This window comes from Theobroma umbraticum, unplaced genomic scaffold (genome assembly GCF_002168275.2).
Source record: "Theobroma umbraticum cultivar Fairchild unplaced genomic scaffold, ASM216827v3 scaffold_30.0, whole genome shotgun sequence".
Lineage (NCBI taxonomy): Eukaryota > Viridiplantae > Streptophyta > Magnoliopsida > Malvales > Malvaceae > Theobroma > Theobroma umbraticum.
This window is the reverse complement of record NW_018397254.1, coordinates 11879722-11901154: the sequence shown is the minus strand read 5'-3', so window position 1 is coordinate 11901154 and position 21433 is coordinate 11879722. Positions and strand designations below refer to the sequence as shown.

The window sequence follows — 21433 nt, the reverse complement described above, 5'->3', positions numbered from 1 at the left end:
ACTTTCTTTGAAATGAGGATACATCTTGATGCCATGTCTTGATTTGAAGTGCTCAAGACAACCTTGAGAATACATCTTTTTCATAAACTCTTTTGTTTTCTCTGTTATTAGATTTCCAATCATATTCATATGTTCTTGGTATTGAACAAATGACTCATAGAGAACCTTCTTTAACTCCAAAAATTTTGTAGTTTTGTGTCGTTTGATATCACTTTTTTCAATGTTGGTTGATAAACACTATGATGACTTCTTGGTCGTATTTGATATTATTGTTTGACTACTTACAAGTTAAACTTTCCTAACATCCACTATTGCAATCGCTTCTTAGCGCAATTTGGATTTTCTATGTTGTATTCACATGATGTTTTATGCATTTCGTTTGCAATTGTTGATTTCTTTACACTTTTAAGATGAGAAATAATTTATATTTAGTTTTATTCTTTGTGATACTTTATGTCCTTTTTATAGATGTTTTTGCTTGACTTAATATATCTTAAACCCTAAATCTTAATAAATTAATTTTTTATTAATTATTAATTTATACCAAGGATATTAATTTATAACAAACCACTCATAGAGAACCTTTTCTAGTTCCACAAATTTTATAGTCTTGTGTCATTTGACCTCACCTTTTTTCAATATTGGTTGATAATACTTTCATGACTTCATGGCTATATTTGATATTGTTGCTACTGGGATTTAACCTTACGCTCAAACATGAAATTAATCAATAAAGGAAAAGTATAACGCTCCATAAAAATAAAAATATACATTTAATAAAAAAACAAACAGATCCCTCAAGATCAATTATTTGTGTTTTGCATGCAATTTTTTAGATTAGTCATGAACACTCATAAGTTCAAGTATTACATACCTTACTCTAGATATCGTAATCAATAGCTAATTAATTTAAAAGGTTTGCAATGAAGCAAGTAATTTGAAAAGAGAATAAGACAGTTTGAAATCCTGTAGTCGACATTTTTGCTTCTTCATTTTAGGATTTGTCAAATCTTTAGTCACTTAAGTGTTTGGCTTCCAATAGCAATCCACATAGTGATCGAATAAAACCTTCTTAAAGGTAAGATTATTTTATTTATGCTAGCAAGTTTTGTTTTCAGAAAAAACTAGAAAACTAAAAATCCTAACCAAACCATATTTTTGTCCAACAAAGAAAACTTATTTTCAATTCTTATTTTTATGAATCGGCTAAGAAGTGGCTTAAGGCTTAGAGTTTCAGTTGGCTATAACAAATTTATATAGCCAAACTGAGTTATAACTCTAGATACAATATTTGTATTTTTATTCAATTAAGTCCTTGTGAACTTCATTAATTTTTTCACTTTCTTTTAGTATATTTCAATTACCTTCAACTTAATTAATTATTCTTATTTGATCTCAATCATGTCACTTAATGTGTGTAATCTATTAGGCTTCTAACATGTTGACAATAAATATAAATCATAATCAAATATTAATTTAATAATTTAGTTATATTTATAGATCATGAGCGATATCTAACAACATATCATGACTATCCAAATGTTAGAGAGTTAATTAAAGACTTTGACAAAGCCCTTCAATGGTAAGCCTCTCATTGCAATATAGTCCTTTTATCAAATATCACAAATATATGATAAAGCATGACTCAGTGTTTACTTATGACATTCCATATTAAATCTCATAATTCATGACTACCTCTATGAATTTAGGAAACTAACTTTTCTCAAATTTATAATGTTTTGGCTAAAGATTTTATACAAGTTAATCTAGAATTGAGAACAAGTGAGATACATCCCTTCGTATCACTTAGGGTAAGGAATTCTCTATTGACCACTCATCCACCTTCGCATGCTTCATGGCACATCTAAAAATATCCTATTTAGGCATTTGGTTGCCTTTAGACCTACAGAGGTGAAATCAAAGTATGTCATTTTTCATACAAGATGACTTGGTGTCTTAAGTTCAAGGATTAGTTACACGACTATCACATGAAAACATATTCCATAAACACTTGAGTGAAATACCAAATGAAGTTTTAATACTGGGTCATGTGAACTTGTTTTCTACAAGCATCCACATGCCAACCTCAACTATCCTATATACTTCAATTTATGAGATTGATTGCTTATTTCCCAAGTCAGGAGGCTTAACATGTATCAGTCTTTGAGTATTATCAATGCCCTATCTTAACAAAACAATAATCAGGAATTATTTTAGGAACATGACTTTGATGCATAAAGATCTCATAATTATAACAACTTTACAATTCTTATACAAGGCCCTTATATTCCATGGGCTTTATCCAATTTGTACTTGATAACTTCTTATTATTGTACTAACATGAAGGAAAACCTCTAACACATATAGTTATGCGATTAAGCATGCATTAAATGACAAAATATATTCCCTAATCAATTCAATTGACTTAAGGGCATATACCAATAGTTGCTTGGCTCACTTGTAAGTTAATCTGTTTTGACAGCCACTATTACAATTGCTTTTGGGTGAAATTAAGATTTTTTATGTTATACTTACACAATGCTTTACTCATTTCATTTGTTATTGTTGATTTCTTTACACTTTTGAGATGAGAAGCAATTTGTGTTAAGCTTTACTAATTGTGATACTTTATATTCTTTTTATAGATGTTTTTGCTTGACTTAATGTATCCTAAACACTAAACCTTGATAAATTAATTTTTTATTAATTATTAATTTCTCAATTAAATAATATCTAGATTAATTAATAAATTTTCATAGCCTCAAAGATATTAATTTATAAAAAAATTTTATCGTACTTTATTTTTTAATTATTACAAAACATAACAATTTAGACCCAATTATATTTTCTTAAAAAATATAAACTGTTTGCTAATTTGACTCAAGAGTTTTTGCCGCCACCCGTTTTCCACCACCTAAGATTAGCTTATTCCATGTTGTTTTTTGCAAATTATAATATGATATATATGTACTACTTAGTACCTATTTAGCTTGGCTTATTTTCATATTCTTCATCTCTTAAAGAAAAAGCTAGGTTAAACAGGATTTTTGAGAAGTTCTTAAAAAAAATGCACCTTTCTTTAAAGAGCAAAATTTTAGAAAAACGTGCTTAAAAAAAAAACTTTAGAAAGGAGCTTTCTCTGCTCTTTTTTTAAAAACATGCTAACTTTTCAAGAAATACATCTTTCTCTCAATCAACCTCCCTCTTCTCTCCCTCTTTTTGCAAATCACCCTTCTTTAACGAAAAATTATTATCTCCCTTTCCTTTACCTCTCTCTCGCCATAAAGACTACTGAAAAAAAAACTGAACACCTAACAATAGAATAGCAAAATTTAGGATTTTGCTATTCTTACAAAGATTAAAAGAAAAGAAAATCTAAAATTCAAAGTTGCATTCAGGTATTATTTAAAGATTTTCTCTTTTCTTAATAAAAAAATGTAATATTGTTACTATTATATAAGTTTGAAAGTTGTTCAATTTGTTTATGGATTTTTTTTAACATCTAAAATCGTATACAAACTTAAAACAGACTTGTTCCGTTTTAATTTATGAGATGATTAAAGACGATATAAATACCTTTTATGATAATTTTAATCAAAATTAGAATTTATATAATTTATTTTGTTAAATAGCTTACCAAACAACTTTAACTTAGTTTTTTGTAAAAATTTTATAATAGCTTTTAAGCTAAAAAAATGCTAGACCAAATAGACTCTTATTTTATTTTTTAATATTTATTTTAAATTTTTTATGTATTTAATTAATTTTACTATTATCGTTAATTTAAAGTTGTAATTCAATCAGTTGGCTGATAGACTTGTTAGAGCTGGAGTTCAACGTGCTCAGGACCTTATTAGGGTGCTCGATTAAGCACTGGTAATGGTTCATTATTGTGTGAACTGATGGTTTGTGTATGATTGCAGTGACTGCTTTACTGAATGATCAAGTGTGAGGTTTCGAGTGCTTGAATGAGTTACCTTTGGTTGGATATGGGTAATGTTGCTCTCGAGGGTTGGCTTCTGCTATTTTGGATTGTACAGTATTGTTGTTTTGAACTTTATCAAATGAGGTCACTGGTGGTTGGAATAGCTCTTTTTTTGTCTATTGAAAAGGTAAATGGGCTGTTTATGTTTTTTTTTTGTTTGGGAGGGTACTTGCAGGAATAGGATATTGGTGCCAATGGGGTTTTGAAGGTATTTAAGAAATGGCAAAATTGACTTCAAGGTGAGCTTTTAAATAGGCGTTATCTTTAAGACTTATTTCGCCTCCATCACTTGGTATGCAAAGGAGAATAATGCAAATAGCCTTAAAGATACAATGAAGCCAACGTCTAAATTCGTATTGCACTTTACTAAAGTAGACCGCTTGATACACCTGAGGATTTGTAAAGTTATTTGACTTTAGAACCTACTTTCTGCAGCAAGTAGACTATAAGAAATTTGGAAGCTTTTGTAGTTGATGGGAACTTAAGTGTTTATGTTATTAGAACACAACACTTATCTTGCTCTTGATATTTATGCTCTTGTTTTATGTTTGCTTTGATATGTCAAAATGGTTAGCAGCAAACCCTTTATATAGGCTTGTAAGTGTTTCTTCTTAAAGACACAACCCTTTCATTGAGGTATCATTTGTTTAAAAGGCTTCTTTTTATTTTTTCAAACACAATTTTTAGATATAGTTATTGTTTCAATAATCATTTTTATGAAAAGATAACTATTTATTCTATAAATTATAACCTTTGAGTTATAATTTGAAATAATAACATTTCATATCTAATTTTTGAGCTATGGTGTCTTTTCAATATGTCTCATAATTTTTGGATATCATTTTACCAAGAGACATAACTATTCACATGAAAACCTATCTATAATCCAATAGACACATTATGTCACTTTATGTGACATAGCCCTCGAGCTAAGATAGTTTTTCATTGTGTGAAATAACTTTTGATTTTGAAAATACACCAACATAGGATGTCAAGTATAGCTCTTTTTGGACATAGGCTGCTGCGATGATTGAGGATTGTTAATAACACACTTGAATCAACTTGTAATTCTTTCAGAGATGAACTGTTGGTTTTTTCTATCTCTTCTGTAGTGAATATATCATTTAACTTTCAAAAAAAATATTATTGTTAATGATCTACCAAATTAAAGAAATTAAAAACCATATTTTCTAAAGGAAGAAATTGAATACCTTACAAAAGCATATGCTGATTAGTGATTAGTATGTGATGTATCTTCTTTGTAATTGTTAATGTAATTCATTAGATTTTGTTTGGTTGATATTATTATTATTTTTTATTTTTTATTTTTTTATAGAAACAGTAAAAGTACAAAACCAAAAACAAATAATAAAAACATCAATTAAATAAATTAATCTTATATTTTTTTTAATTTTAAGTATAAAAAAGATCAATGGATGGCCATCTATCCCTCTATATGGCGAGCTAATTTACATTTCTTGTGGGAAAGAGCATTAAAAAATTGGTTTTAATTTTGACAGCCGTAGGAATGAAATGTTAATTATCCCAAGTGAAAATGAAAGGACGGAAAGGCCCCGGTGAAGGGAGGTTAAAAATGGGAAACAGCAGATCTCCTTGCGATCTCAGAAACTTTCCTTGGCAATACCCGCGTTTCCCTTGGAAAAATCCTCTCTCCCCTTTTTCCTTTGTTTTTTTTTCTCTTCTTTCTTCCCATTCATATATCCTTCAAATTTCCCTCCATTTCACTACTTCCACCAAAGCCACCCCATCACCGACGGTGTCACCCGACCGACTCTTCTCTTTTCAACACGTCTTCATCAATCACCCCCCAGATTACTCTGCTAGGGTTTTCTTCCTCAGCCATGAAAATCACTTTCATGTTTTAACTCTCAACGGTATGCTATGTTCTTCTGCTCTCACCGTCGTTAAATAACGGTATTAATTGAAGTTTAATATTTTTTCCGTTTAATTTCCTGTGAATTTTGAACCTTTAATTCGTTTAGTTATACATAAATAAAATTCAATCAAAGTTTAAGTATGATTGAATATTTTGGTGGAACTTTAGCAGAATTTGATTTTGATTTTGAGCAATGGGAAGAGTAAATTGTTATGACCCAGATAGGATTTAGTTATCTTTTAAGTACATTTTTTTTTGTTCTGCTGAAAAGAAGGGGCCGCTTCATTTGTTTTGTTAATGGGTTCTTCGCATTTTAAAGTATCAGAAAGAACTGAGGCTGCAAAGATTGGCGTTGGCTGTTTGGTTTTATGCTCTTCGAACTCTGAGCTAATTGGCTCTAAAATATGCTGTATGGGGCGGTTAGCATTATCGTTTTAAGATAATTTTCCTGTTCGATTTTGTGCTCTTCAAAAGTTGAGCTAATTGGCTCCAATGAAAAGAAGAAACTGCATATTGAAATAGGAGTTTGTTACAAAAATGAAGTTATTTCCCTGAAACATTCTTAAACATATATGACCGTGTTCTAATTTGAAATTCATTTAATTTTTCCCTTTTGCCGCTGAAAAGACATATGGAATACAGAAATAGTCAAGGAAGAAAATAATAATCATTCAGAATACTGTATAAAAAATGACTTTTTCATATAAGCTGTTAGTAGATTAATTAAACTAAGTATCTTATTTTGGTGGGATACTTCTATGGTGATTTTATATTGCTTTATTGTAAATTTAAACTCTGTTGCCGTTAGAATTGTAAAACATCTTATTCTACTGTTACCATTCCTACGAGACACTGAATATTGCATGGTTACTAAAAATTAAGTTAAATATGGTTTGCTTGTCAGTATGAACCGTGTTTCAAACCATCTTCTGTACTTTCCTTCTATTTTTCGTAAGCTTGCATAAAATTTTCTTGTCTAGGTGTTTCCTCTGAACTTGTGGACATGGAAGTTAAAGATCAAAATGAGCATAACCTAGAAAAGAAGATGCTACCACCAACAACAGGAACTTTTCAGTCTCGTGAAGAACTGCTTAAGCATGTCCGTGACTTTGCATTGACCCAAGGATATATGGTATCCATTAGGGATTCTGCAAAGGATAGGTATGTGACTGTTGCTTGTGATAGAGGTGGTGTTTATCGTAAAAGGCTCAAGAATGGTGAAAACATGCGCCAAAGAAAGAATGCTTCTCGCCTTACAAATTGTCCTTTTGAAGTTGTGGGCAAAAAGGATGATGATGTATGGACACTCACGGTTAAAAATGGAGAACACAATCATGAACCTTCAAAAGATACTTCTGACCATCCTTCTTGCCGTCGTTTTACAGAAGAGGAGGTATTGATAATAAGGGACATGAGTGCAGCTGGGAAACGGCCACGCCAGATCCTCAAGGCGTTAAGGCAAAGAAATCCAAATCTTGTATCAGATTCAAGGAATGTTTACAATGTCAAAGCTAAGATCCGTCGAGGGAGTTTATCAGGTGAGGACATTCAAGGTTTGTTGCAATATCCCTTAATAAGCATTCTGCTTTTTCAACCCTGAATTTAACTTTCTAGTACTCACATGCTCATTGAATTTAAGTTAAGCTTTCCAGTTCCACATGCCTAATCAAAATTATGAGGTCTTTTGGGAGTTTTAGTTTGGGGTTGGTGTATTTTGTAGCCAAATTAGCTTTAGCATTCCATGCACCTGCTGCCACATAGAAGCTAAGATGTGGATGTGGCAGTTTGTTTCACCTATTCCTTCACAAGGAAACGAGTTAAATCTATGTGACTGAACAATACTCACCCTGCAAAAGAAGTCTGGCATCCCCTTGCAAGTGAAAAAATATTATTTCTGAGACGAACTGCTTGTTCAAAGACGCCCTTGAAAAGTCATTTTGATTTTCTCAGTGTTAGTTTGTTAGTAAGCTTGAAGAGGAGTTCACAAAATTTACTTTCACTTTACCACCAAGTAAGGGCAACTTGATTTCTTTATTACTTATGCTGAGCTGAAAGATGGAGACATTTGGTGCTATAAAGGCTGCAAGCAATTTGAAGCTTTCTGATTGTTATATCATTCTTGGATATGAGACGTGATTTTCTTCATCTATGATTTTTTGAATTTTGATTAATGGGTTTCATCAGCCGGATCTATCATCCTTTCTCCTACTTGCAGTTGTCTTCCTTGTCATTTATTAGATATATATAAATTTGAATTGGGTTCTGCAGTAGTTCCCATCTCTTTTACAGTTCTGTTCCATCTGCAGCTTATCAAATGCAACAACAATCTGACTACTAGGGTATACCAGTGCAGGGTTGTTTATTCTGTTATTCATCATACATTACCAACTGCACTTTGATTGATACAGAAAAAGTAGATAGAAGTTTTTTATCAATCTCTAGAGTCAATGACAAGGTGGGGTGAGGTACACAACTTTTATTAAGGCGACTTTTGGATATGGGTTTTTATTGAAGTAATGAACTGCCCATTTCACTATGCTGTCAATACCATCCATTTTGTTGAGGCAAAATTTTTTTCTGCTTTCAAAGCACTGTTAAGGATGTGTTTTTTAATGGTGACAGCATTGTGGAAGCAAATCATAGATCCAAATGAAACTCTAGCAAAATGAGTACCGTCTCCTCAGTATATGGAGCATAAGATTAAGCTCTAGGTGTGAAATTGATCGAATGTTGTTCTATAAAGAAATCCAGATCTTGACCTGCTGATGGAATGTTACGGCAGTTCTCATAGCGACAATAGATGGAAGGTCACCACGGACCTCAAGACCTTTTGCTAAGAAAATTAGTACATGGGCTGGTCCTAGGCTTCTTCTTATTAGTCCAAACATAGTAGTAATTCGCTCATAGGCTAAACTGCCTCATAAAATTGGGCTTTAGGCCCGTATTTGTCTACATTTATTGGAGACAGCCAGAAGGGCGTTGGTGATGCACTTGCCGATACATTAAAACGTGTTGCATGCAATGCGTCGTCAAAAGTCAAAACGTCGGTATATTAATTGGGAGGGAAAGGAAAGGGCTATAGAAAACGTTGTTTTGCTTCTCTAAACATCCCCCCTAGTTTAAATCCCAAAGAAGCGTAAGGCACCATGAATTTATTACCCCTTTCTGACTCTCTGTTCTTTTCTTCTTCATTCTTTTGTAAAAAAAAAAAGCTACATATTTGACCCTACTAATTAAACCTCCAGTTTCTTTAGAAGGCAAGAAAGCGGAGGCGTCGTGTTCATCATCGATGGAGACGATGAACACCAATGGTGTTGCAGCGACAGTGACACAGACTCAGCCAATGGTCCATAATAGTTTTGCAATGTCACAGGCGTACGTGGAGAGCAAAGAAGTGACTGAGACAAAAGCTTTAGTGGCAGAGCTGTGCCAACATTTCTATCCGCTTGGTTGGCTATCGGGTACTGGGGGGAGCATCACTATTAGGGTGCATGACGGCTCCATTCCTAGACAGCATCAGCTCATTGTCATGTCTCCTTCTGGTAAGTGTTTTTTTTTCTTACGTAAATAACAGTGTGTTGATGCTTTATCAAGTTCATGTTTTGGCTTCTGTACTGGCATGGCATTAATGTATGAATTGCATGCTTTCATGTTGTTGAAGTGACGTTTCACTTTTTGTGGGTTAGGTGTTCAGAAGGAGAGAATGGTAGCGGACGGTATGTATGTGTTATCTTCAGATGGGTTTATAATGTCAACACCTTCTTTGAAGCTGTATCCCTATCAACCTCCAAAGTGCACCGACTGTGCTCCTCTCTTCATGAAGGTGCTTGTTATTATTGGAATTTTTTTATGGTTTAGTATTTGTTTAAGTATTTGTGTTATTCATATCATCTAAATTCTGTTTCAACAGTCTTTCTTCCTTTGAATGTTGATGTGGATTCTGTTATTATCTTTTCAAGCAAGAAGTGAATTCATAGTCTTGTTTTTTAGACCACTTAAACGTTTGATTTGGCTGGCTCCAGAAGTTGTAATCAAGGTAGTTGATGTCCCAACTCCAAAGCACGTTTTGTGGCCCAAATGAAACCTTTGAATAAAAAAGTTTGATCATCAGTTGATGTTGTGTGGTTGGAGATAAAAAACAACCATGAATATGTGGCAGGGTGATATATTTTTGCGTTTACCTGTCTAATTTACTTTTGCCTATGAAGGTATAAAATATATATTTTTTGATCTCCAGGTTTATGAAATCTGTAATGCTGGGGCTGTTATCCACAGTCATGGACTGGAGGCTTGTCTTGTTACAATGATCAATCCTTTCTCGAAGGAGTTCCGAGTAATGTGTTAACCAATAATCCTTGAGAATTTAGGATTCAGACAAAAGAAAAAGTCAGCCCTTTGTGTTTCTATTTCTCCCTCGTTTGTGATTTTGTTTAAATGATCATTTATGCTAATTCTCTGGGCATACATTACTATTTGTACAGTGTAGTTACCCTCTCTTTTATTCATCTTTGGTGCTGGTGCAAATCAACGTTCTGAGTATAATTTCACTACATTCTTTATTGTTAGATAAGCGTATCTATAATATTAAATCTGTTGAATTCGCGAATGCTTCAATTTCTGCACAGAAGAAAATGTTGACATTTTAACTGGTGAGTTTAGAAGTCTGGTGTTGCATCAATATTGGGCCTCAACATCTATCATCTAGATAAGTGCTGTTTTATGTGCTGTAATACATCTATCTAAACTAATTTATTTTCTTCTGAAATTTTCAGATTACTCATATGGAGATGATAAAAGGAATTCAAGGCCATGGTTATCATGATGAACTTGTGGTCCCAATAATTGAGAACACTGCCCATGAAGGAGAGCTCACAGAATCTCTTACAGAAGCGGTATAATCCAACAGTAACTAACTTTGTAGTGAAAATCTCGTGGCATAGTGGCTGGTAACTAGGATTTTGCTCATATTGTTCTGAGTTCAATAGTGGGTAGACCTGTAAGGAACCAACGTGATAATTAAGAAAAAGATCATAGAATCATTATAAAAGAGTTTTTCATGGTCGATGTCTTATTTTGTTTCTAATAAATACAATACAACCTTTGTATGAATATTAGGATATTTCCCAGGATTTTTTAATTTCCTATTCATAAGCTGCTGCTATTTAGTTTGTTCCTGCCGTCGACAATCTATTGTTTGCTTACTTCTACAAAATTAACTATGCTAAATTTAGCAATAGGGAAGCCTTCTTTCCTGTTAACCCTGTAATCTTTTTATATCCTCAAGTTGGATGTAGAACTGTATGTAGTTGATCCTTTGTCCAGAAATGGAGTTGCATTGAATAATGATTTCATTATATTTTATATGCCCATATTTAAGTGACGTCTTTAGAATTTGCAAATAGATGTCTGGTTTGTTTCTGTTAGTCTTGTGGTGGAAGTCACCATTGCAACTTATAAAACCTTTTATCTTATAGATGAGAGCATATCCAAAAACAACAGCCATACTTGTTCGCAACCATGGAGTGTATATATGGGGAGATTCATGGATCAGCACCAAAACTCAGGTCATTTTTATTGAAAAGCATTTTTTCTAGTTGCCATTGTATTTTTTAGCTATGCTTGTGGAATATTATAATCTTAAAAATCTTAAGTTAAATCAAATAACATTTTCTCTAACTTTTCTTTCTTTAACAAAATAGCATATTTCTGCTTGTTGGGTTAAATGGGGACACATGGTTCTCATAATGAGCCTCAATTGTGCAAATTATATGAACACCTTATGGTTAATTTTTCACATTCAAGAAATATTTAATAATGTAATGCAGAGGATAATTAGGTCTTTATATGGTGGATGTGTGGATCCACATTTGGTATGAGATATGCATGGCCTCTTTATCTTAGTGATAGGTAAAATAACTCAAATTCTGGAAATAATGGATATCAAAGAAAAAGAGAGAATGATATTTCTTTGCTATCACTTAAATAATTTTTCGTTATTTTTTTATGCTCTGAAAAGCATCAATGAACTTCCTGATGCACGCCTAGGGTTTCTTTTTAATGTGTGGCTTCATGTACTTTCAAATTTCTACATAGTTCTGTTCTGCTATAGGTCTTCTTTAATTAGAAATTAAATGTTGTATTTGATGATATTCTATTGCACCATTCTTGTTGATCCTGTTATTGTGAATTGCACTCCACCACACTTTGACATCGAACATTGCTATTTTCTGAACCAAGTGAACTTGTAAGGTGTCCTAATACTAATATGCGTGCCTTTATCCCAGGCTGAATGCTATCATTATCTTTTTGATGCTGCTATCAAGCTTTATCAGTTGGGGCTGGACTGGTCCAGTCCAAATCATGGTCCCCTACGCAGTATAAATGGACTTTGGGGATGTTCTGGGAATTCCAGTAGGGGTCCAAAGGTTGGGACTTTTGGTCTGGATTACATGATTGAGCCTTCTCAGGTAGTTTGATCTCCATCCAAGAATAAATGTTACATTTAGAATATGTTACCATTTTCTATGCTTTCTAACACGAGTACTACTAGAATGCTGGATATGGCTATCGTTTTTAACCTCGTTCTGTTTATGGTGCAGCGTTGTCTACTCCTTACTATTGAAGGGACAGTGACCCCTATGTCATTCGTGACTGATATTCTCTTTCCCTATGCCCATGATAATGTGCAAAAACATTTAGCAATGACATATGACAGTGAAGAAACTCAGCATGATATTGACCTGCTGCGTTCCCAAGTAAGGTTCATGCTGTTATTCAGTGCTATTAGATTTTTGGTGGTCAAAAAACAATGCAATTTGTGACCGACTTTTATGGAATCGAGGTTTTATTTAGAATATGATGCACATGTTGCTGTAAGTAATATCCACCGTTATGTAGACTTGAAAGTGTACATCTAGGAGGAGAAGCTTTTACCATTTTTTTTTTTAACTTTTGAAGGATTACTATTGTTTCTCAAGGTTAATTGAGGTAAGGTGCTTTTGGTATGATCCCCCTCCTCTACCCCCTTCCACTTACTTGGTTGAGTGCTTTAAAGCTTCCACTATTAATTAGAAGGAAACTTTTTGTTGTGCATGTTGTCTATGGGTCTTCAAATTGCTATTTAAACAATTTTTTATTCTTAAATTTTAATTTAAATGTACCAAAATGCAGCTTAGCAGATAAAATGTTGTTTAATGGACCCAACTTAACTTGCAGATACAGGAGGATCTGGAACAAGGTGTTGCTGGAGCTGTGCCTATACCTCCAGATTATGTTGGGAAAGAGCTAGTGATTGCTTCCTTGGCTGCTAATGTTGAAGCTATGATTAGCACTGACAGGAAGGTCACTTCCCTAAAACAACTAGAAGTAAGCAAATTAAAGTTTACTGCAAGGGCTTGTTTTTCCCATCTGGATCTTGTTTGTAGCATATTTCTTTTTTTTTTTAATTTATTTTGCACAGGGCCATATTTGGAGAGCTGGATTTCAAAGCAATGAGTTGGTTGGTGTTGTATTTGAGGACGTACCTGAAGCTCTTGAGAAGTGGCATGCTTCAGGCACCAAGGTACATAAGAATTTGTTCACTAAATTTTTATTGATTATTAAATTTGTGTTTCCTGCAGTTTGCAACATATCTTCTATGATGAAGAGGTTTTTGAAACGTTCATTTTGCATTTCCTTCTTGCTTTAATTGCTTGTGTTATAAGGACAGGCAGCCAGATTTTTGGCCATATCCATTTTATATTTAATTGGTTTATAAATATGATAATGTGAATTCTGCACAATGCATCTGTACTTTATCTCATTGTTTTCCGTGAAATGATGTAGGTTTTTAATTTTGAGGCTATAAATTAATCATTTGATTATCAATTTGATTAACTTTGGTGTCACCTTCACTTGTTCCCTATTCTTTCTATCTCTATCTCATATATATGTCTGTTTGGTTAATATTGTCTAAGCTTGAGAGGTTTAGGTTGACTGATAGTTTTGTTTTGCTTTGATTTAAGTGCACTTGGAGATGTAACTGGCCAAGTTTATTTCATGAAAGAAGTAGATGAATTACCTTCATTTGAATTTATTACTCAAATGTTCTGACTAGCTAATTATTACTGTTACTTTTATTTAAGGTGTACATATTCGCAAATGGTAGCAGGGAAGTACAACAACTTTTGTTTGCTAACTCTAACTATGGGGACTTGAGAAAATACTTGTGTGGGTTTTTTGATACCACAGTGGGGTAAGTTCTCTTTGCTTATGTGCTTATAGAAGATAGTTGTTCTTCTAGCTGGCGAAGTTTCTTTAATCTCAACATGCAGAAACAAACAAGTCGCGCGTAGTTATTTTGAGATTTTGCAAACTGTGGGAGTTGATAGACCGGCAGACATGTTATTTGTAACAGATAGCTTTCAGGAAGCTGTGGCAGCCAGGGCTGCAGGTACTTGCTGTTTCTGATTTTTAAATTAAACTTTACTCCTTCAAATAACCTTGGTTATTACAAGTGATGTTGGCCCTAGACCACATCAAGTATGGAGTATTATTTAGCTGAATAGAATAGCTTCTCTTGCAAGGTTTTTCTCTAAAGTTTTGATATGCGAACATAATCTGAATTAGAATATAGCTCTAAGATATTATACTTGTGTTAATCAACATTTCAGGTTTGGAAGTGATAATCTCCATCCGTCCAGGAAATGGACCTCTCCCGCAGAATCATGGGTTTAGAACAATTGCATCCTTGTTGGAAATATAAGAACCATGTTCTGTTTTCTATAATCTAATGATCCATTTCATAATTTGGTGTAATGTTGTCAACTCAAGCATATTTGTTCCTGTATATAGTGTTTTGCCCCCTTTTTTTTTTGTCCTTTTTATTGGTTTTAGTCATGGTAGTTTCTGCAACCCAAGAGCAAGAAGGTATATCACTTGCATTTTCTACATGTTTGGTTTAGCCATTCACCCTCTATTCCTTGAAAAATTTTCTCCCCTCGGTTGGTTTGTTTTTGGAGGAAAGCCTCAAAACTTAGTAAAAGCTTGGAATAGGTAATATCACCTTCTCCCATGATTTTAGCTATTCCACACCCATGAGAATAAAGTTTAAATATTTTGAATTAAAATGTCTTTACTTATTTTCAAAAATTACAAATTTAAACTTATAAAATTAACATTTTAAATTATTAAATTAAAAAATTATTAATATTTTAATATTGCAATTATAATACATTTAAATTATGATTAAAATATTAATATTTTAAAAAATGAAAAATGCACATAGAGAAAAAATAAATCTTATTATAATAAGAAAGTTTAAGTTTTTTATTATATATTATAAAATATTTTGAATTTGAAATTAATTAAAAGTATTAATAGTTTTATCATAATAATATTTAAATTATTAATAAAATATTAATACTTTAAAATTTTAATGATTAAATTATAAACAAAATAGTAATATTTAAATTACAAATTATTAATATTTTAAATCAATTATAAATTATTAATATTTTAAAAATAAAATACAATAACTACGAATAATCATAGTAACATTAAAATTATAATTAAAATAACAGTATTTTATAATATTAATGATTAAATTTTAAATAAGATATTAATATTTAAATGATTAATTATTAATATTTTGAATAAAAAATAAATTATTAATATTTAAAAGATAAAATTAAACAAAAATAAATGACCATAATAACAATTAAATTATAAATAAAATATAAATTATTAATATTTTAAAAAATAAAATAAAAATAAACAATCACAATAACAATTAAATTATAAATAAAATATTAATATTTAAAGTATCAATTTTTAATATTTTAAATAAATTATAAAATTATTAATATTTAAAAATAAATAATCATAACAACATTAATTTTAAATAAAATATTAATATTTTATAATGTAATGATTAGATTATAAATAAAATATTAATATTTAAAAAATAAAATAAAATAATTATATTTATAATATTTTTATATTTTTATTTTAAAATTAATTTTACAAATCAAATACGATAATAAATTATAATAATTATTTTTATTTTATTTTATTTATCATACTAAAATGAGTAATGATTATTTTATTTTATTCTCTTAAAATAGTTATTATATTCTGTTTTTATTTATTTTGTGAATTAAAAGTAATTTTCGAATAATTATTTAATTACCACAAATTATATTGGGTCGCAATTTGGTTGACGTCATTGTTTGTGAAAATGGAAGTAACCTGATATAACAAGGAATACATTGGGAACAGACCCAGCCGTCCAATTAATGACCCAATTTAATCCACAGCATTATCCGTATAGATTTTGGAAACTTGTCAGTCTGTTGTCTTGAAGTTTGATTTACCACGTGATAGTTAATATATCTGGAAATTTGACTATGTCGCATAGCTGGGAATTGGATTGTCACTTTCCAGGAATGCTTTGCATGCAATTTTTACTTTTGCACGCCAGGGCTTCAAACCTAGATTTACTAATGTCTTGCAATGTTTTTCTTTTGGTTACAGTGGAATATTGTTGTATCAATAAATTGAACCCCACCTGCCGATAGCATTGATGAGCATCATCAATTTCAACTGCGTCGCTCAGCTTTTACCCTCGCTTTATCAAAATCATCTGCCAGCAATAACTGATGAAGCGGAAAGGCAAATTATTCAACCGCCAACATTGCTTACATATCTTAGATTGACGGTTGAATCACATGTTGGGCCGAAGAAGTTAGTCAAGAGGATTAAAATGAAAAGAAATAAAAGTTCAAAATTTTTTAATTAATAATAAATAATAAGTTTATATAATATGTAAAAAATAAAAAAAAGAATTATAATAATTTTTTAAAAAAATTATGTTCCATTATATTTTTTAAATTCAATTCATAAATTATTAACTCTATATATGTTAAATTAAACATTATTCAAGAAAGAAAATAAAAAATATATAGTAAATAAATTTTTTTTAAAATTTTGGGGATGCGACCCTCTTCCTTTCCTTGCTCACATGGGACAAAAATATAAAGCACAAGCCAAAGGGCTTCAACCATTTGTTGCTGTCTCCGCATTTAGCACAAGCAAAGAGTTATAGTTCGACATGGGAAGTGAAGCTCAATACGAGAATGCCATGGTCTTGAATGTAGAAGAAGGAGAGTATTCAGAGCCAGTCAGTCCCACTGGACAGTATTTCAACAGCTCTGCGTTGTCCATTTGCGTTCTTGGTGTTTTGGACTCCGAAATCCCTATCGATGATTCCCCAACCATGAAATTGCTCAAGGATGTCTTCCTTCCTATTAATCCTCGCTTCTCCTCCGTTATGGTATATTTATATAATATATATCCAACTTCATTTTCTCTTTATAAATTTTCCTTCTATTTATCAATTTCACCTGTCTGCGTTTACATGTGCTAGATCTCCACTTTCGACAAGCTAGTTTTGACTTGTTGTAGCTTTCAGGGGGTGCTAAGTGATAGTAACAGTCAAGTGTTTGCAGGAAACGTTTATATATGCTTATTTGTAGTATCTTGTTTTTCATTATGCTGTTTGGTTTAAGAGAGGGGGTTTTGTTGTGCATATCTCCTAGTAGTTGAGGCTTCACTTCAAGCGGAGTTTTGACCGTTTTCGGATCCTATGTCTTAATTAATAAGCCATAACCAATGTTTCTTTAAAACTTTTTAGCCTTCATTTATGGACGCTGTAGACAACTTACATGCAAGTATGCAACTCCTCCATCAATGGTGCTAATTTTTTGAACCGCTGAGAACAGGTTCAAGATGAAAATGGAGCAAAGCAGTGGAAGAAGGTTGAAGCGAAGCTGGTAGATCATGTAAACGTCCCTGTTTTCCCCCCTGGATTGTCACCAGAGTCTTATGACAACTATCTAAGCGACTATCTGTCAAAGATAGCAACGGAACAACTCCCACAAAACCGACCGCTGTGGAATATTCATATCATCAAGTACCCCACCAGCAATGCGGCTGGTAATCTGATATTCAAGCTTCATCATGCGCTTGGCGACGGCTATTCTCTCATGGGTGCTCTTCTTTCCTGTCTACAAAGAGCTGAGAATCCTTCTGTTCCCTTGACATTTCCTGCACTTAGTTTTGCCCGAAATCTTTCCGAGAACAGTAACAGCGTTTTCAGGAGATTGTGCTCAGTCTTCAATACTTTATCAGATTTTGGATGGAGCCTTTTGAAAAGCAGTTTTCTAGAAGATGATAGAACCTTGATAAGATCTGGGGATGCTGGTGTAGAGTTCAAGCCGGTTGTAATTTCAACCATGACATTCTCTCTTGATCACATCAAACAAATCAAGACTAAGCTTGGAGTGGTATGTTTCATTCTAGCTTTTAGCTCACATCACATGCACATTAAACAACTCATTAAATTGTTGGACCATCCACATCTCTCTTGTCATCGTCCATTTAATTTAAAAAGAATGTAACAATTGATGCTGATTTTTTTATATTCTCAACATTTATTAACATTTACCTATCTATTACCACATCTCTAACTGTACGGTGTCATTTGGTACATTGCATTACAATGCAATGTGATTACAGGTAATGTGATTACAAGAAAAATAATATTACAGTGTTTGGTATATAAATAAAATAATTATTAAAATACAGGTAAGATAACATTGCAGTGTTTGATTTATAAGTACTTTACTGAGAATGTAATGTTAATTTTCAAAATTACTTTTAATTATTAAAATATAAGTTATAATATATTATATTTTTATTATTAATTTTATATAATATTATTTTTTAAATAATTTTTAATGTCATATATTTTATTTTAATATATTTATATTTTATTATTAATTTTTATATAATATTATATTTTAAATATATTTTTAATGACTTTATATTTTTTTCATTATTATTATAATCTTATATATTTTATTTTTATTTTTAATATATTATATTATATATTTTGTTTTAATTTGTTTTACCTATATGTATAAATAGTTAAGTTTTTATATTTTATTTTATTTTAATTTTTATTCTTATATTATATATTTTATTTTAATGTATTTTATTTTAATTATAGCATTATAAAATACTTTTAATAAGCTAAAAAAATTGAAGGGTAAAATTATCTTTAAGAACATTACAGAGTGCAATGTAATGTGATTGCATTGGTTTTAGACTGCAATCACATTACATCTATTGACTGTAATGTGATTGCATTGCAATCTTACATTGCAGTAGTCTGTTGCAAAACAAACATTACAATATAATTTAATAAATCACATTACAAAAAATGTGTTTTACATCTTTGATAACAAACGGAGCTTACGTATTAGTTAATCTATAACAGAGGTCAATTATATAGGGAGCAAATGCATATAGGAATCTCCAATCTGCACCTTGGGAAAAAAAATCTGATACTTGACGCAATAGTTAATGGTTTGTCCCCTATCATTTATTTGATTTTGTTTTTTACTCACGATTTCATATTTGTTTTTTGGCCAACAGAAGGGAAAACAAAAGTTACCAGGCCGGCCCCTAGGAAATAGGTCTAGTATGATTGTACTAAATATATTCATCAAAATTGTCTAAAATTCTAGTAGTAAGAATTATTTTACTGGTATGGTAAATGTTAATGATTGGTTTTTACCATTGGTTTTATTGGATAGTGGCTATATTAATATAAGCTCAGATATCTAAAGTCTTTTATTTGAGCATAAATTTCATTGAGGTTTTCTTCTTACTTTTTCTTTTTGTTACTAATTAGCAGACAATAAATGATGCAATTACGGGAATAATTTTCTTTGGGACTCGATTATACATGCAAGGAACGAGCAGCGATAAGTTGAGCAATGAACACTCCACTGCGCTTGTGCTGCTCAACACTAGGACCATTGGAGGGTACAAGTCAGTGAAGGAGATGGTCAAACCTGATGCAGACTCAACATGGGGAAACCGATTTGGGTTCCTGCATGTTTCATTACCCGAATTAGCAAGTACTGCCGAATCTTGCAATCCGATTGAATTTATTCGGAAAGCACACAAACTTATCCAGAGAAAGAGAAACTCTAAAGCTGTTTTTTTTACTGGTCAGCTTCTCGAGGGTTTGAGGAAATATAGAGGTCCTGAGGTATGTTCTTTTCGTCCTTGCTTTTAAACATCCATGAATTTTGTTAATCAATGTGATATGTTTGATAAAAATAGATTGAACCCTTTAAAGTTGAACCAATTACTCAACTTAATTGTGTAATTAGGTTGTGAATTGGAAACAATACATGTTATGTATATTGCTTTGCTTAAAGCCAACTAAAGAGAGGTAAATATATATGATGACATTGATACGACAGGCAACGGCAAAATACATCCATAGCACCCTAAAGAACTCCAGCATGACAATCTCAAATTTGATTGGGCCGGTGGAACGAATGGCATTGGCTGATCATCCAATTAAAAACTTGTACTTTATGGTGGTTGGTGTGCCTCAGGTTTGTGAATGTTGTTTTCTTAAATTATTTCTTTTTTTTTATTTTGTTCTAAAACTCACACACATCTATCATCGTATAGATTTTAAGCGATTATAATCTATTGCTTATTTCATGGGGTTGCAGAGTCTTACTATAACAATGGTGAGTTACATGGGAAAGCTGACAGTTGCCATCGGAACAGAGAAAGACTTCGTAGATCCGCAAAAGTTCAAGTCATCTGTGGAGAATGCTTTTCAGATGATGCTCAAGGCTGCACAAGCAATTGCTTAAAGATCAGATAACACGTGACGGGCAAGCATTCCAAAATATTTGTCCTTTCAAATTTAAATAACGGGATTTCTGACCCATCAGTCCGTCACTGCAAATCTAATTTCTAACGGCGAGCTTATATTTTACAAGTGGTTTCCATATCAAAGGAAAATTTTTTATGTTAATTTTTTTTCTCATCTGTTACTATAATCCATTTATCAGTGTATTTTTATTGACATAATATTTATAAAAATCTCAAAATTGCTCATAAAAATTTAAATAATTACATTGATTTTTATTTTGTGTCAAATAGATTTTTATGATTAACAATTGATTAATTGTTATTTGTGATTTTATATTGCGTGATGTTGATATGACATAAATATATAATAATAGATAGTGACATGATATGTTTGTACGGTACGATAACATGGTTATATGATATTTTGACTCTCCACATCAATACTATTTCATTATCACGTGGATATAAAATGACAAAAAATGTTTTGATTAAAAGTAGTTAAATTAATTATTAATTATAAAAGTTTATTTTATTTAAAATAAAAATAAAAAATTTGATTATATGTAATAAAAGAATAAAAGTTTGAATTTTTTTAAAACATTAATCTTTTTTATTCATTTTAAAAAGATTCTTTAATTCTTACTCTGTTTCTTTTTGGAGGAGGATTAATTTGTAGATTTTTTTAGATGGACTAGTTGATATTAATTCATTTGGAAAAGGAAAATAACAAACAGAAATCAAACCAATCAAATGCATCATCTCAAATTTAATTAATTAATTTAATTTTTATCTAAAAAAATGAAATTATATCAAAATTTTGGTGGTGC

General features: G+C 31.5%; 2 protein-coding genes across 9 annotated transcripts; both read left to right on the top strand.

Annotated features, from left to right (window-relative positions):
- The first annotated feature begins 5620 nt into the window (after window positions 1–5620).
- LOC110421171 (putative bifunctional methylthioribulose-1-phosphate dehydratase/enolase-phosphatase E1 2) lies at window positions 5621–14748 on the top strand. Of its 7 annotated transcripts, none has more exons than XM_021434717.2 (14): window positions 5621–5880; window positions 6863–7420; window positions 9140–9424; window positions 9569–9705; window positions 10120–10215; window positions 10655–10774; window positions 11357–11446; window positions 12167–12349; window positions 12482–12637; window positions 13098–13247; window positions 13342–13443; window positions 14006–14115; window positions 14195–14313; window positions 14534–14748. In XM_021434717.2, exons 2-14 carry the CDS (start codon window positions 6886–6888, stop codon window positions 14623–14625), a joined length of 2175 nt encoding a protein of 724 aa, XP_021290392.1. In that variant the 5' UTR covers window positions 5621–5880; window positions 6863–6885; the 3' UTR covers window positions 14626–14748. The 7 variants fall into 7 exon arrangements, with proteins under 7 accessions (XP_021290392.1, XP_021290384.1, XP_021290376.1 ...); XM_021434709.2 differs by having other exon boundaries at window positions 9137–9424; XM_021434701.2 differs by having other exon boundaries at window positions 9128–9424.
- A 2145-nt stretch (window positions 14749–16893) lies between these two features.
- On the top strand, window positions 16894–20852 carry LOC110420654 (wax ester synthase/diacylglycerol acyltransferase 4-like). Of its 2 annotated transcripts, none has more exons than XM_021434041.2 (5): window positions 16894–17193; window positions 17642–18205; window positions 19621–19980; window positions 20198–20335; window positions 20459–20852. In XM_021434041.2, the coding sequence occupies exons 1-5, from the start codon at window positions 16972–16974 to the stop codon at window positions 20603–20605; spliced, it is 1431 nt and encodes a 476-aa protein (XP_021289716.1). In that variant the 5' UTR covers window positions 16894–16971; the 3' UTR covers window positions 20606–20852. The 2 variants fall into 2 exon arrangements, with proteins under 2 accessions (XP_021289716.1, XP_021289710.1); XM_021434035.1 differs by having other exon boundaries at window positions 19618–19980.
- Window positions 20853–21433: the final 581 nt, after the last annotated feature.